This window comes from Agelaius phoeniceus, chromosome 22, assembly GCF_051311805.1.
Source record: "Agelaius phoeniceus isolate bAgePho1 chromosome 22, bAgePho1.hap1, whole genome shotgun sequence".
NCBI classification, from domain to species: domain Eukaryota; kingdom Metazoa; phylum Chordata; class Aves; order Passeriformes; family Icteridae; genus Agelaius; species Agelaius phoeniceus.
The window spans coordinates 3,515,035-3,531,501 of NC_135286.1; the positions used below are offsets into that span (position 1 = coordinate 3,515,035).

Below are 16,467 nucleotides of genomic sequence, written 5' to 3' on the forward strand. Positions count from 1 at the left end.
GTTGGGGCTCCTGCACCTCTCTGTGATGAAAAGCTGAGGCAGCCTGCAGGCAAACCACGGCAGAGAGAGCTCCTGTGGATGGCTCTTAATGGAATATCCAGGTTTAATTACCTGTCTGATATCATGCTGTGAGAGCAGGGAGAACTGCCCTGTCTGAGCCTCGTTGTCTCTTCCCTCCCTCTGACCAAAACTGGGACCTTCCCTTCTTCTCCTGAGACCATCACTGCTGCCCCACATGTGCCACAACCCCCTTGGTGAGCAGCACCAGCAGCATTTCCCAGGTGTTTGGGTCCAGTTGGGAACTGGTTTTATCATCACTGGCTTAATGGCTGATAAAGTTGGGATGTTGTTAAGCAGTGGGAGTCTGGGGCAGAATCTGAGCCAGAAGGAAGGGAGATGTTGAGTATAAACAGGCAGAAACTTCATTATTTTCTAGAAATTATTTATTTAAAATTTAAAACCATATTACTTCATACAGCAAACTGTGCACTTTGATATATCACAGTGTCTTAAAAAGGAAAATAATCAGAATTTTTTCTTTTTTTTTTTTTATTTTTTGGAAATTGTATTTACATCAGTCTAGAATGATCAGCAAGTAACACAGTTACTATGAAACCAAAATTGTTACAAAATGTTTACAAAAAACTATATTCATAGAAATTCTGCATGTCCACAAAGGAAAATCCCCTGAATGTCACGGAGACTATTTTTTCCTTTTTCCCACTCTTTTCTGTTTATTTATTTATTTTTTTTTTTTTTAAATTTTTTTATTTTCTTTTTTTTTTGAGAAACATGTCAAAGTAAGGTACAGAGCAGAGGGCTCGTGATGCCAATGCCTGGGGGTGCCCCTGCCCTGCCAGCCCCGAGCACTCTGGGTGCTGGGGTGAGCACTGGGTGAAGCCACCAGGACCCACAATGTCCCTTTGCTGTCACCTTCCTGGAGAGCCTCTGTGCTGGCACCCAGCCCAGTCCCAGGCGGAGCAGTGGGTGCCCAGAGCTGGCTCCCCTTTGCATATTCCATCTCTCTGTGGGTCTGTCCCCTCCACACCACACCTGACACGTGCTGTTGGTCGACTCCAAACAGAAATTCCACCCCGGGGAAGCTGCTGGCTGTCCCTGCTCTGTCTCACGGGAGAGTTGGAGGGAAAAAGCAAGTGGTAAGGGGATGGTGAGCCGAGGTGACAACAGTTCAGATACAGTTTAATAACCCAAACCTGCTTTTTCTGTTCTTCTGCTCAGTTTTCCAAGTGAAGGAAGGAACAGCGTTGGAAGTCAGACGATTTCAGACTGAGCTGTCGCCAGTCCCAGCCAGGTCACGGATGTGCTCAGGGAAGGCTTTGAGGCTTTGTCATCGGCTCTGTCCCTTCCCAAGCCCCCAGGGCCGTGGCTGTGAGGCACGGGGCTGGCTGCTCCTCCTCTGGCATGAGCACACATGGCTTTGGAGCACACGGGGAGGCTCCGGGAGCTCTCCGGGCCGAGCTGCCCCCGGTCCCGCAGGAAGGCTGGGGCTGACATCCTGCACGTCCCCTCAGGTCACAGTGAGCGGGGCCAGGGCCAAAGGTCTGCACCAGCTGGGGTCCCTCTGCATTTTTTGGGGTGCTGCAGAACATTCCCTTGTTGGATGTCAAGCGTTCCGAGCGATCAACACAAAGCCATGGGGTAGATGCAGGAATTTGGCTGCAGTTCGTGGCTGGTTTAGGGGTGTAGGGATGGAAGGAAAAGGGTTTGTACACCAGTAATTCCAGATGCTCACCTGTTACATTTGTGAGTAAAATCAAATCAGGCTGGTGTCAATAAATAAATGGGGTTTGTGGTATTAGCAATATTTATTTATTTTTTAAAAAAAATCTGCCAAGAAGCAAAACGAATGCTGATTTCTGTGGTATTTTACTCTCTGGACATTTAAAGCCAGTTTCAGGCTTTGTTTGCATCTCTGCCTTTTTTTTTTAGAGCTTAGAAATCCTCAAGGAAAACATAAAATCTACTACTCTGACAAGCCTAAGGATTTGCAAAGGAACACAGAAAGCATGTCATTAGCTTTGGGAAGCTGCCCCACACTTCAGCTTGTCCTCTGCTCAAGGTATTTGTGCAGCAAACTAGTAAGAATCTGCTATGCCCATTGCATTGGCAGCTTTCATCCCTAATTTTTCATGGTTTTTGTGAAAAGGTGAAAATGAATGTAAATTCTTTGCATATCTTTACTTGAGTCAAAATATGACACATCACCTGGCTTTGCTTGGGGTCACTCTATTGTTTCTTTACATCATGGAAAAAGCAAAATAAGGACAAACTGTGTTCCATGGTAGGGCGGGGGAGCAGCTCTTCCCCCTTGAGTTAATCTGCTAATTCTGCTCAGCTGGAGACAGCCTTCCCAACTGAGCATGGAGAGGAAGAGGTGGGGAAAAATCCAAAATCAGTCAGGTTTGTTCCTTTGGGCAAGGATAAACTTTCCAGAATGGCTGTGCAGCTCAGGAGAGCTTGTGGTGGCCTCAGCACCCTCTGACCCATGGCCCAGGGCTTGGGCACTGCTCCATCCCTGCCCTCCACACAGGTGGGGTCCTGCAGGGTCTCTGTCCCTCTTTCCCCTGCAGGGGAAGGCTGTTGCTGTTTTCTCCACCACCAGTGGTTAAACCAGAGCTTTTAAGCACCTTTGCATCACATGTGTGACATCCTGGGTTATGGTGGGCAGAGGAATTTCCATTTGTTTAATTTTGTGGATGAATCCCACTGGCTGCCAGGTTCCCTGGCAGGGATGGAGCTGAGGGAAGTAACTCAAGGGTTACCTTAGGTCAGCAGAGGGGTCTTTGGTAATTCTGCCTAAATTCATCTGCAGGACCAACCTTCTGGGTTAAGCAACCTGAAAATAAGAAGACAATTCATGGAAGATTTCCTAAAAACATTTTAGTGTGTGTTTGCTTAAATCCCATGGAGAGGCTGCCTGAGGGGTGGCAGCTCCTGGTCAGAGCAGGAGGGATCCCAGGCTCGGCTCTGCCTCTCCCAGGTCAGCTCTGGCTGAGATTCATCTTTCAGGTCCTTGATGCCATGGAGAGCACTTAGTCCTAAACCAGGCCCACAGTCCCTCCCAGTGTGGAGCTGCAGTTCAGCACTGCTGAATTTCATGGAAATCGGTACTTTTGGCTCTTGGAAGCAGCTCTGCTCCTGCTGCTGCTGCTGGAGCCTGTTGACATGGTCGCTTCCCATGCTTCTCTGCAGGAGAGACTGAGCTTTGCAGGAAGAGCAGAGACAGAGCTGAGGACCTGGAGATCACAGTGTCACCCTGGGCTGGAGCTTGGCTTGGGGAGCGTGGGTGCTGTCACTCGGAGGTGCAGGAGGTCCCGTGCGTGCCACGCCGTGTCCTCCCTGGCCCAGAGCTTGGGTACATTTCAGGCTCACCTTCCCCTTCCCAGTCAGCTGCCCTGGATCTGCTGAGGAACTTGTGTCACCTTGTGCCACCGCGCTGCCACGTGGCTGTCCCGCTCCGGGGGGCTGCGGCCAGCACAGCCGCGAGCTGAGGGCCACCGCCAGCTGCTCTGGGGCAAGCACAGCCTCCCCCATCCTGGGGCTTCCCGGAGGCCTCTCCCATTCCAAAAATGTGCTGTGTGTGTCGGTGTGGATCAGGTGCTCACACCTGACCGAGTGTTCCTGTTTATTGCCGTGCTGATGGAGCCACGCTCGCGGCTCCTCCTCACCCGCTCGGGGTTGGCTCAATTCTGCTTCACCTCCGCCTGTTTGCAGTGTGTAAACATCAGACTCCTGGGTGGTGGTTGGACTCCATGAGGCCTGGAGGATCGAAGCATTAAAAAAAAAAAAAAAGGAATGAAAAGTAACAAAACAAACGCAAAAAGCCCCAAGACCCACGTTACTGTCCGTGCTTGGAAGTTCTGGCTCCTCTGCGGTGATGGATGCAGCTGGCTTGCAAAGGCCTTGTTCTCGAAATGAACAAACCAGGCTTTTTTTTTTTTTTTGCTTTTTTTTTTTTTTTTCTCTTGTTTTTTAATCCATTCTTCCCTAGTTCAGGGTGCATCCAGCCGTGTCTGCCGCCATTCCTTCCCTCCCACCCCCCCCAAGTGCCATTCCCTAGGGGAACACAGGTGACAGTCCGGTGTTGCAGGTCATGCTGTCCTTGCCGGGCAGCCGGCGGTCGTTGAAGGTGTGCATGTTGATCACGGCGTCCGTCTTCACCATCACGGGGGGCTGGGGCTTGTGCTTGACCCGGCGCTGGCAGGTGAGAGACAGCCGGATCTCGTCGGCCATGGCGCTGCAGAAGGAGCGCTGGGGACAGTGGGGGTGATGCCTTAGCATTGCAGCTTTTATAATTTTGGGGTTTTTTTTTGTAATCCTGCAACTCGTTAGCGTGGAACTGTAAAGCTCATCAGCCACTGTTCTCCCATTTTATTGGGGACAGTGAGGGTGATGCCTTAGCATTTTAGCTCATTTTAGCATTTCAGATATTTGTCATCCTGCAATTTGTTAGTGTGGAACTGTAAAGCGCCTCTCAGCCACTCTTCTCCCATTTTATTTGGGACAGTGAGGGTGATGCCTTAGCATTTAATCTCTTATATATTTTTTTTTGTAATCCTGAAAATTTTTAGTGTGTAACTGTAAAGCTCCATAGCCCATCAGCCACTGTTCTCCCATTTTATTTGGGGACAGTGAGGGTGATGCTGTAGCATTTCAGCTTTTATAATTTTCAGATATTTGTAATCCTGCACTTTGTTAGTGTAGAACTGTACAGCACCTGTCAGCCACTCTTCTCCCATTTTATTTGGGACAGTGGGAGTGATGCCTTAGCATTTTAGCTTTTTTTTTTTGTAATCCTGCAATTTGTTAGTGTGTAACTGTAAAGCTCCATAGCCTGTCAGCCACTGTTCTCCCATTTTATTTGGGACAATGGAGGTGATGCCTTAGCATTTTAGCTGTTATAATTTTCAGCAATTTGTTCTTGTGTAACTATAAAGCACCATAGCCTGTCAGCCACTGTTCTCCCATTTTATTGAGGATAGTGGGGGTGATGCCTTAGCATTTTAGCTGTTATAATTTCCAGGTATTTGTAAGCCTGCAGTTTGTTAGTGTGGAACTGTAAAGCTCCATAGCCTGTCAGCCACTGTTCTCCCATTTTATTGGGGACAGTAGGGATGATGCTGAGACATAAACTTTAAGGAATTTAGAGATTTTAGAGGAGCTCCTTCTACTGGGCAGCTTTCCTTTCTCTGTCTAGTCCATCATGAGGGCAGCTTGCTTTGATTTCTGATCATGCACACAAGTGCACGTTCCACTTACTGCACTGGGACAGCCAGGGCAGGAGAAGGACATAAAAGCAGTTCTGTTGTTTCCTGGACACTGGTCAGCAATGATGGGCTGTGTCTGTGAGTGTGGCTGAGCTGTGGGACAGTGTGAGGCTTCCTGGTGAGCCCTGACTTGTTCCTCTTTGAATGGGACTGGGGAGAAGGCATGGGAGGTGATTTCAAAAGGCTGTAACAGCTGAGAAAGGCCACTCCTAGGGACTTCTGCCTATATTTTAATGATTTATTTGTCAGCTTGCTCTAAACCACCCTACCAATGTGTCCTGCTCTGGCTGCAGCAGCAGCAGACTCTGATCAGAACAGACGTGACTTTCCCCTGAGTGGAGGCTGTCATAGGGACAGCCCAGTGAGCCTCTGGGGATGGCATTTTAGGGTGCCAGGCTGGATCCCTCTGCCCTCTCCCTGCCTGTCTCTGGGGTCAGCATGCAAAGCTAAGGGGACACAGAGAACCAGGGGGAATCAGTCAGTACCTGCTCGCGCTCCGCCGTTTTGCGCAGCTTGTAGATGAACTCCACCATGGCCACGAAGACAGACAGCACCAGGCCTGCTGCCAGGACAATGAAGATCCCCCCGATGTTCTGAACACCCAGAGCACTGGCCTCCTTGTTCTCATCCTCAGGGCAGCCATTCCCCCGCCACCACTTCTCCTTCATGACGTGGAGCTTGTCCTCCTCCTGGAGCTGCAGGATGGCGATGGTGATCTTGTCCCTGTACGGTGACCCTGGGGGTGGGGACACTGTTATACACAGAGGGAAAGGGGGACACAAATCCCACCCAGCAGGGAAGGTGTCTGTGTTAAGCAGTGCAGTTCAGACCTCTCTTCAACGGGCAGACAGTGGTATTTGGAAATTTGCTACTGGGAGTGGATTATCTTAATCACCGATTGGAATATTTACCAATATAGCTGGAATGTGCCTGAGCTTGTCTGGCCCTTGCTGCTTGATCAAATAGTGGCATCTGTGGTGTTTCACCCCACAGACACTTTTGCCTGGCTGGGTGTGTGGTGTTTCACCCCACAGACACTTTTGGCTGGCTGGGTGTGTGGTGTTTCACCCCACAGACACTTTTGGCTGCCTGGGTGTGTGGTGTTTCACCCCACAGACACTTTTGCCTGGCTGGGTGCTGCAGTTGGGCACTGCAGACAAGTCCAGGCCTGCAGGAGCTCTGGTGGTGCTGGGATGGAGCTTCCCCCCATAACAGGGGCTGCTCCTGGGGTTTCCCTCTGGCAGAGAAGCTTTAAGGGGATGGTGAAGGAAAGGAGTTGGTTCTGATGGAGGGTTTGGATCCAGAGCTTTATTCTGGCCCTCAGGCCTCTGAATGCAGCACCAGCTCCCACAGAACTCCCTGAGCCTGTGGCTGCTGCTCCTTTAACCCTGGGGAGAGGGGCAGGGAAGGGGCAGGGAGGCACCAAGCAGGGACAGGAGGGGAGGGACAAAGGGACAAAGGACACCTGGATGGCCCAATGCCCCCCTGGGGTAGAGGGCATCCTTTGGATCTGCCAATCACTCGAGGCCCTTCTGGAATGCCAGGAGTGACAGACAGTGCTGGGAGGGGAGAGGAGAGGGGACTGACACACCTGGGAGGGAATTATCATGGGAGGAACCGGATTTCTGAGGTAAATGCTGAAATCACAATTCAACAATCACCTGTGCTGTGTCTGTGGTGACCAGCTCCCCTCGGGGGCACTGCAGAATTGTCACTTACCCATGGGTGTCCCAATGCCATAGCCTTTGGTGTCGATGAGCCCCCCGATCTGGGTGAGGTTGCAGTTCCTCTGGGTGATGTACTCGATGGTGGTGGACTCCATCAGCAGAGCATAATCAGCTGTCAGGGTTCTCTGGATCCCCTCCTCATTGTTCTTGACCAGTGCCGTGGGTTTGCTGCTCATGAACGCCCACATTTTTTCAAAAGTGGAGATTTTGGATTTCTGGAAAAACAACACCCCCCCCCCCAACCCCAAAATAAGAATGAATTCTCCATTTGCTGAGAGCTGGTAACTTTTCAGTAAATAATAATAATAATAATAATAATAATAATAATAGTAGTAGTTGAGAGCAGATCACACAATGGAGCAACCATGAATTTGACTTTGCCTTAAATGCCTTCACTGCCCAGCATTGTTTAGATTTACGCTGCCTTAAAGAGACACAAGGGTTGCAGCAAACACCCCACTGTGCATGTTCTTCAGGTCCTGAGGTGGAACTGAACCTGCCCAAAGCCCTGCAGCCCCCTCCACTCCCAGTCCATTGGCAGATCTGCTTAAATGTGTTCACTTCCCAACCAGCATTTGTTTACCCTGTAATGTTTCTGCATGCAGAAAGAACAGAGAGTTTTGGAGGACGTGGTTTTCTCTACACAAACTCTGATATTTTTGTCTTTCCTCAAGCATGGCAAGGAAACGAGTCTCCTCTGAGATATGTGCAACTGCCAAACAGATTTAACGTACCCACGTAAACAGAAGCACAGAGATATTCAAGAAGATTGTCTTACGGCTAAAAATAAACATGGATATTCTTTCACTATCAGCAGACATTCTGTTGCAAAGGATGGAATATGTTTTCTAGCTTGCTATTCATGTGAATGTTTTTTTTTTCCTTACAGAAAATGTGTTGAGAGAGAAGAAATGTGGTTATTTTATGTCTTGCCATAACATTTGAAAAGTACCATTTATCTACGAGCACCTTCTGAGTTGTCCCTGTCAGTCATCACGAAAGGCACAGAATCTCAGAATCCCAGAATGGTTTGAGCCTTAAAGCTCATCCTGTTCCCCCCCTGCCATGAGCAGGGACACCTTCCTCTAGACCAGACTGGCTGGCCAGAACTGGCTTTAGCTCAGGAGGGTTTCCCAGACAGGCAGAGCAGTGTCCTCTTGCCCCTTTGCTGGTCCCAGTGCCCCTGTGGGTCAGTGCTTCTCCCTCAGACCAGCCCTGGGACAACACTTGGATATTCACACTTGTGTTCCCACTGCTGCCAGCTCCTTTGTGCACCGTTCTTCTTTCCTGCCCCATTCCTTGTTTTTCCTGGATCTGTTTTTGCCTTCTTATTTCATAAGAGGCAGCTTAGGCAGCCAAACCTGTTCCTCCCCTGTGCTGCTTGGTGAGCCTGGAGCTGGCTGATAAGTCAGGGGGCAGATAAGTGCCTGTGCTGTGTCTGGAATCAGGGTGGCCTCTCAGCAGCTGCTGCACGAGGAGTGGCTGCTGCAGAGCTGTGATTTCAGCCTCGTTTATCTCTCCACAGGTCTCTGTCCTTCCATGAGAAAGCAGGAGATGGAGCCCAAGCCCAGCCCAACTGCTGCTGCCACAGCTCCCCATCATTTTGTCAGTATCACCCAAAATGTGCCAGCACAGGTTCTTCTGATAAAACCACAATAAATAACGGTGAGGTGGCTGAAAGTCCCTTGTAATGCTTCGTTTTCCAAATGCTTTGCCCATCCACCTCCTTTATTCCAGCATGTTTAGCCAAAGTGAAACAAAAGCTCATCACCCCGAAGCTGGGTAGTGCAGTGCTGTTCAAACAAAGGCTGTTCCTCTGCCTCTAACCCTGTGGGCCCCTTCTCCTGACTGAAATACCCAGGGATTCATTTCTTCTCCATTAAAGCTTGTGCTCGTTATAATCCACTTGATGAATGCTCAGCAGTGGATGTGCTGGAGCAAACTTCATTCAAGAGGCAGGATAATCTCCCTCGCTTGAAAATCTGGACCAGTGCCTGTAAGGTAGATTTGTGGCATCTATCAAACCTCAAAGAGCAGCAAGAAATGTAGCCTCCAAAAGGATTATTAAATATCTGTACATTACAATGGGTAATTGAAATGAATCGTGTGCTCAGCTGGCTGATAAGGACTTGTTTAACATTTATATAGTTCACATCAGAGGCCTCTGGGTTCCTTGGCTCTCCCTCTCTCTTCTTCTCTTTCTGCATTTAATGCTCCTTGAGTGTTGACACAGAGCTTTTAACATCAGTGTTCTCCCAGTTTAGAGCACAGAGCAAAATAAACTGGCAAAAAATCAATAGGCTGCATTTAGTGAAGCAAATGGGACTTGCATGAGGCACTGGACCTCTTCAGGCAACTGAAATTACACGAGACAGGGCTCCCTGGAAGAGAAAAACCACTTTTCTCTTCTTCTCTTAAATCACTACTCCTGACCAGCTTGAAAGGACTTAATTGTGTTTGGGATGCCAGGAAGAGCCCAGATTTGTCACTTCTGGCTGTGCTGCCCTGAGCCCAGCTCGGAATGCCAGGGGTGGAGCATTCCTGCAGCTGGGGCACACCTGGGAAGGGCTGGCAGGGAGGGTGGAGCTGCTGTCACTGCTGTCACTGCTGTCACTGCTGTCACTGCTGCCACTGCTCACTTGTGCCTAAAGAGAGCTGGGACAGAGATCTGGGCTCAGGGCTGAGACCTGTGACCATGTTCACAGGGGTTCTTGGATGAGGGAAGAGACGAGGATCTGACTCCATGTTTCAGAAGGCTGATTTATTATTTTATGATATATATGACATTAAAACTATACTAAAAGAATAGAAGAAAGGATTCCCTCAGAAGGCTGGCTAAGAATAGAAAGGAATGATAACAAAAGCTTCTGTCTCGAACAGAGAGTCCGAGCCAGCTGGGCTGTGATTGGCCATTAATTAGAAACAACCACATGAGCCCAATCCCAGATGCACCTGTTGCATTCCACAGCAGCAGATAACCATTGGTTACATTTTGTTCCTGAGGCCTCTCAGCTTCTCAGGAGGAACAATCCTAAGGAAAGGATTTCCCATAAAAGTTGTCTGCGACAGAGACCCAGCAGGGCAGAGGAGCTGGGGGTCCCTCCAGGAGGCCATTGGTGCTGCCAGGCCAGCTCACACCCAGCCCTGCTCAGGGCAGCTTCAGGCTCTAAAACCTGATGAGAAAACTGCTTTTCCAAGGGAAAATTGCCCGGCTGTAATTCCCAGCACAGCCTCACAGGGTGATGGTTTTCTCCAAACCCAGAAGCAGCTGTGGGAGTGATGTTGGTCATCAATCCCCAATCACAGGAGCAGTGAGGGCAGGAGTGGCCCTGCTCCAGCTCACACACAATTCAGCCACAGAACATGTTTTGAAGCTGAAGGAAAAGTTCATTTCTCCCCTTCCTCCTCTCAAATACTTGGGCCACAGTGCAAAGGTATTGCTTATTGATGGGAATTCAGATGTTGTCAGCCAGGACTGCAGCACAGAAATAAGCAAAACCATCTTAATAGTAATTTAGCAATAAGAAATGCCTTAAATTGTGTTTATTTTGCTGATGGTTTTTCCTGTGTTCTTTATTTGTGTGTACATTTTATTTTGCTGGACCCCTGATTTTACCATAGTTAAACTTTAAAAACTGGGGTTAGTTCCTGGTCTGATCTGGTATTTGCTGTGCTGTGGCTGGGTGCTAATTTCTTCTCAAGAGATTCACCATTTACTTTTATGGGCTTCATAAAAGAAGCATATTTTGGTTGGCTGTGGGTAAAGTGACCCTCCTGTGCCCTCATATCCTCTGGAATGTCCCCAGGTCCCCCTCAGTGACAACTTTGCTGCCAAAGGGAGATGAGGAGGAGCTGCTTGGGTGCTCTGAAGCATTAAGACAAATGATCTGACACTGGCAGAGAAGTTCCTGTGTCAGGAGCCCCGAGATGTTGGGAATGATGGAGATATTGCTGATTATCAACGGCTGCTGCTGCTGTGGCTTGTGGCAGACATCTTTTATGGAAAAATCCTTTCCTTAGGAGTTTTCCTCCTGAGAAGCTGAGAGGCCTCAGGAACAAAATGTAAACATTTATTATCTGCTGCTGTGGAATGCAACAGGTGCATCTGGGATTGATCTCATGTGGTTGTTTCTAATTAATGGCCAATCACAGCCCAGCTGGCTTGGACACAGATAAACCTTTGTTATCATTCCTTCTTATTCTATTCTTAGCCAGCCTTCTGATGAAATCCTTTCTTCTATTCTTTTAGTATAGTTTTAATGTAATATCTATCATAAAACAATAAATCAAGCCTTCAGAAACATCCTCATCTCTTCCCTCCTCCAAGAACCCCTGTGAACGCCGTCACAGTGGCTCACACAGCGGGCTCGAGTCTCACTCCTGCTCACACGAGTGGAGCTTCTCCTTGATTTATTCAGGATAAATAACACCAGAATCTGCTCTGTTGTGCTCTGCATCTTAATCAGCCCGTGTTAGTGCTAAATGAGATGTGTGTGTGAAAGCAGAGTGCCAGCCCCTGCGAAGGCAGCGACGCCGACGACGCCTCCGAGTTCATTCTTCAGAGTCACAGCTCAGGAGCCACCTTTAATAAGCAGTTCTGCAGGGCCAGCCACCCAAATCAATTAATGGAATCGTTTAGAGGAGCCCCTACGAGGCATCTTGCCAAGACATATACGCTTTTTTATCAGCCAAATTGGCAAGAAAGGAACTTGCAGGCTTAAGATTTTCAATTCCAGCCTGTATGAAAAAAATAAATTGATTTCCACCAACTGAAGATACTTAGTCTTGAGGATTTAACATTTCTGTATGAGTATCTGTGTACACACACTCACAGCCAGACTCCAAACTGCACATGAGATCTGGCCTTCCATTCAGAGAGGCAGCATCCTCTGCAGGGTGGGAAGGATTTATGAGTTATAATGAACTCTAGATGCTGTTCCTAAATTAATTGATCCATGTTTATTCCTGTAACTCAATCTGCATTGCCAGGGAGTAAAGAGCCTCTCAAAAGTTCTTTCCATGAAGTCAGGACGTGCCAACAAAGCTCTCTCTTCTTCCCTCTCTTGGTTTGCTTGGCTGCACGGGGCCAAATTTTGTGGGAGCAGAATCCCTCGTTGTGGGGCTGTTCCAGAGGGGTCCTGGTTCCACTGGGACCCTCTGCAGTGTCCCTGGTGACTCACAGGTCAGTGCTTTGGGATCCATCTCATGGAACAGCATGCAAGGTGTCTGCCTTCCTCTTCTTCTTCCTCTTCCTCTTCCTCCCATTGTCCATTCTCCCCAGGATCAGGGTGCTGCTCTCCTCCTGCACTCCTGGGGGGATCCAGCATGGACAGGATGGGCTCTGACAGAGGGGCTGCAGGGCCCAGGGGTGCTCAGGGCTGGTGTGTGCAGCTTGCAGCTGATTCCACAGGGAGAAAGGAAGGAGCTGGTGGGACAGGAATGAATTTGGGGAACAGCCACACAAAGAGCCAGGCAGCAATTTGGGCCAAGTATAGCTAAATATACTAAAATATATGGGTAAAAAATGCACTAAATATACTAAAATCCTGTCTGCCCCAAAAAATCCCCCTGGACAGGAAGGACAAGCAAGCAGAGCTCCCCACGTGGGAGCTCCCACTGCTCCAGTAATGGAACTGCTTGTCAGAAAGGACATTCCTGAGAATTCATCTCCATACAACAGTGATAATAAAAAGGGAAAGGAAAATACTCTGCATCAATAAACCATGCCAAGGCAGTTAGAAGCCTGAAGTATGATTCTGATGGATAATGATATGAAGCAATAAATATGCTGTGTCCTGATGATTGTTAAAAGAGACAGTTTCCTTTTATTCCCATATAAAACTCGTATTGGAAGGCACAGTTAAAGCACAGAGTTACAGCCTGCCTTTCCCTGCTGGCTCTTCCAGGGTTATTTGGCTCTGGAAAACATCACCACACATCTGCCTGTGCCATGGGCAGAGCAGCTCCATGGCAGGAGGCAAACTGGGCATTCCCAGAATCACTAAAGATCAAACCAGCCCCTCTGTGGCTCTTCATCAGACTCCTGTCAGAGTCAGGACACACATCCAGGGAGGACAGGGGCTTCTCAGCCAGATCAGAGCCAGGAGACATGGGAACAATGCTCCCTCTGTCATTAAAATCCAGCATATTGCCTTCCTTTAATGAGTCTTGCCAATTAAACTGCTGAGTCCTCGTCAAGCTGCCATCGCCCTGTGCCTGCTCAGATCTTGCAGCACCAGGCACAAACTGCTTGGTAAAGCCTGAACTGTGCTAGTCACATGGATTTCCTTCTGCATGAGGGTGGTGGAGGGGGAAGGAGCCAGAGGTGAGGGGGAGCCAGCTCCCATTGCTGAGCCAAAGCCTGGGATCTTCCTTTGGGCCTCTTTCCTTGCCAAGGTGATAATTCCTTAATCATCCTTCATTTCTATCCTTTTATTCTCTCTCTTTTCAAACTGGGTTTTTACAGGCCAGCAGTGGTTTTAAAGGTCATTTTACATCTCTCAGTTTCTTTCTATTTTTGAGGCTGTGGTGGAATCTGACTGACTTCTGAATTTAATTATGCTTTAAATAGACGAAATTAATGCAATTGGATTGTGATGCACTGGTAGTGTTACCTTGCCCTGGATCTCAGAGGTTAATAAAACTGGATTACATTGATATGAATACCTGAAGGACAAGAAAGATATTTCAGCTGTAAAAAATACAGGTCAGGGAGGGCACATCTGTCCAGCTGTGGGTTTCATTTGGGCTCTCCTCTGTCCCTGAAGGCTGGCTGGGTCAGCCTGGGGGCTCCATGGGTCAGATGTGGAAATTGGGATGATGCTTTAAGGAATGTAAGATGTTTCTGCAGGGCTTTAATACAGGCTGCACTTTGGCACATGCTACATTTTAGGGTGTCCGAGCCAATAATGGGTAGAGCCTGCAAAAGTGTAAAATCAGTTTAATTTTGTACCTGTGACTTCAGTTAACAACAGCGAGGGGGATTTAGCCTTGGTGGGACTCAGGTGAGTGACAGTCTCAGTCTGGGCAAGATGTGAGACTGCGAGAAGCTGCAAGAAGGAGCAGCAGGGGCGGCTTGGGAGGATTTTCTGTCTTTGGATCTTTGTCCTGGCTCCCGTTGGCATCTCTGCCTGGAAGGCAGAAAGCCTCTGCCCGGTCTCACCTTGAAGAAGGTCATGGTAGCTCCATCCTTCACTGCTCCATACTCTATTTTTGTCTGCTTTGCCAAGTCATCTGCCGAGTCGATGGGGGACTCCATCCTCTCCACGGTCAGGAAGGCTGCGAGGTTGGCCGTGTAGGACGAGATGATAATGAGGGTGAAGAACCACCATATGCCACCAATGATCCGTGTAGACAGGGCTTTGGGCATCAGCTCCGAGCCTGGGGGGGACAGGGGAAGGAGGCCAGAGGAAATAGAGGGAAAAACCAATTCTTTGTATCCATACGTACATTTTATATACATATATATATATGGTCAGGTTTCACTGTCAGAACTGTTACAGCCATGCAATTAAAGCCAACTGGTTTTGAGGCAAATTATCCAGACATTTTGCATGCAAGGACATAAGCAGACAGGGCTTTGGGCATCAGCTCTGAGCTTGGGACAGAGGAAGGAGGGCAGAGGAAATAGAGGGAAAAAACCCATCTAATGTATCTATGTGTACATTTTATATTTCTATTTCTATTTCTATTTGATCAGGTTTCGCTGTCAAAACTGTTACAGCCACACAATTAAAGCCAACTGGTTTAGAGGCAGATTATCCAGCATGGAGGACATCAGTAGACAGGGCTTTGGGCATCGGCTCTGAGCCTGGGACAGGGGAAGGAGGGCAGAGGAAATAGAGGGAAAAACCCCAGTTTTTATATCCATATGTACATTTTATGTACATAAATATATATATATGAGATCAGATTTCACTGTCAAAACAGTTACAGCCACGCAATTAAAGCCAACTGGTTTTGAGGCAAATTATCCAGACATTTTGCATGCAAGGACATAAGCAGACAGGGCTTTGGGCATCAGCTCTGAGCTTGGGACAGAGGAAGGAGGGCAGAGGAAATAGAGGGAAAAAACCCATCTAATGTATCTATGTGTACATTTTATATTTCTATTTCTATTTCTATTTGATCAGGTTTCGCTGTCAAAACTGTTACAGCCACACAATTAAAGCCAACTGGTTTAGAGGCAGATTATCCAGCATGGAGGACATCAGTAGACAGGGCTTTGGGCATCAGCTCTGAGCCTGGGACAGGGGAAGGAGGGCAGAGGAAATAGAGGGAAAAACCCCAGTTTTTGTATCCATACGAACATTTTATGTACATAAATATATATATATATATATATATATATATATATATGAGATCAGATTTCACTGTCAAAACAGTTACAGCCACGCAATTAAAGCCAACTGGTTTTAAGGCAAATTATCCAGATATCTTGAATGCGAGGACATCAGTGGGGTTTTTGTAGCATTTGCAGAAAAACCCTCTTCCTTGATTACTGACCTTGGGTACAGTGCCCAATTTACAGGAAACATCCAAACTGAAGTAATTAACTGGGCTGCTTTTATGAGATTTAAATAGCAAGCTATTTATGAACTTTTATGAGTGTTTTGTTCTGCCATTTAAAAAGGGCTTTGCTTTTATACAGATTATTTTCAAAAGACTCACTCTGGGGAGTGTGTTCAAATACACAAGGTTTTAAAAAAAATCAAACACCAAGAGAAAGGCACTATCAGGGTCCAGGGCTTTGAATGCCAGTCAGAAATGGGGAAGCAGGAGATGTTACAGCATAAAAGGTGTAGTGGGTCTGGAATGACTTTTATTGAGCAGACATGAAGGGCTAAATGGGTTGTGCTATTTTTGTAATCACCCAAAACACCTTTTAAAGCCAGGCAAGAGCTTTGGGTTTGAAACAGCTGTGCTCAGAGGATTTATCAGCCTGGAAAGTGCAACAAAGATTGGGCTTTGCAAAGCAATTTTAGGCAGCGTGGCATCAAAGCAGAGCATGGGGTGTAGTTTTCCTCCCTTCAGAGTGCAGCAAGGAGACACCAGGAAGAGGAGGAGTCCTGGATATTGAGGGTGCTTTGGTTCTCCTCAAGATCCTTCTTCTTCCCTCTTCCATCTCCGGCCCTTTGATGCATTGGATGCTGTGACATCAGTCTGGCTTTGAAATATTTTTCTTCTCAGATGCAGAATTGAGTTAAAAAGAATATAGCTCTTTTCATTTATCAGCATCTGATAAGAGGGATGATTCATGCTGCTAAACCGCCTTGCTGGGAACTGTCACTGTCCACGAGGGCAGCTGAGATCCAGGAGGAATCTCTATTACAGGCAGCAGTGGAGCTCAGAGCAGCTCTGTGCCTGCCACTGAGCCAAGGGTGTGCTTCTTTTGCTCTCTGGATGTAACCACTGATACATGGTAAATTAAAGTGTGACAAATGTTTGACATT

At 47.8% G+C, this 16,467-nt stretch overlaps 1 protein-coding gene across 2 annotated transcripts in view; it reads right to left on the reverse strand.

The window, feature by feature from the left end:
• Window positions 1–425: 425 nt before the first annotated feature.
• GRIK3 (glutamate ionotropic receptor kainate type subunit 3) overlaps window positions 426–16,467 on the reverse strand; it is a 133,411-nt gene continuing 117,369 nt past the window's right edge. Inside the window, exons 13-16 of one of the 2 annotated variants that reach the window (XM_077189444.1) lie at window positions 14,178–14,395; window positions 7,008–7,230; window positions 5,774–6,024; window positions 426–3,780 (exon numbers count right to left, since the gene is read on the reverse strand). In XM_077189444.1, coding sequence (XP_077045559.1) covers window positions 3,265–3,780; window positions 5,774–6,024; window positions 7,008–7,230; window positions 14,178–14,395 — 1,208 coding nt within the window. In that variant the 3' untranslated portion in view covers window positions 426–3,264. Of the gene's footprint in view, window positions 3,781–4,006; window positions 4,273–5,773; window positions 6,025–7,007; window positions 7,231–14,177; window positions 14,396–16,467 lie in introns of those variants that run through there. The other variant, XM_077189445.1, reaches the window with a different exon arrangement.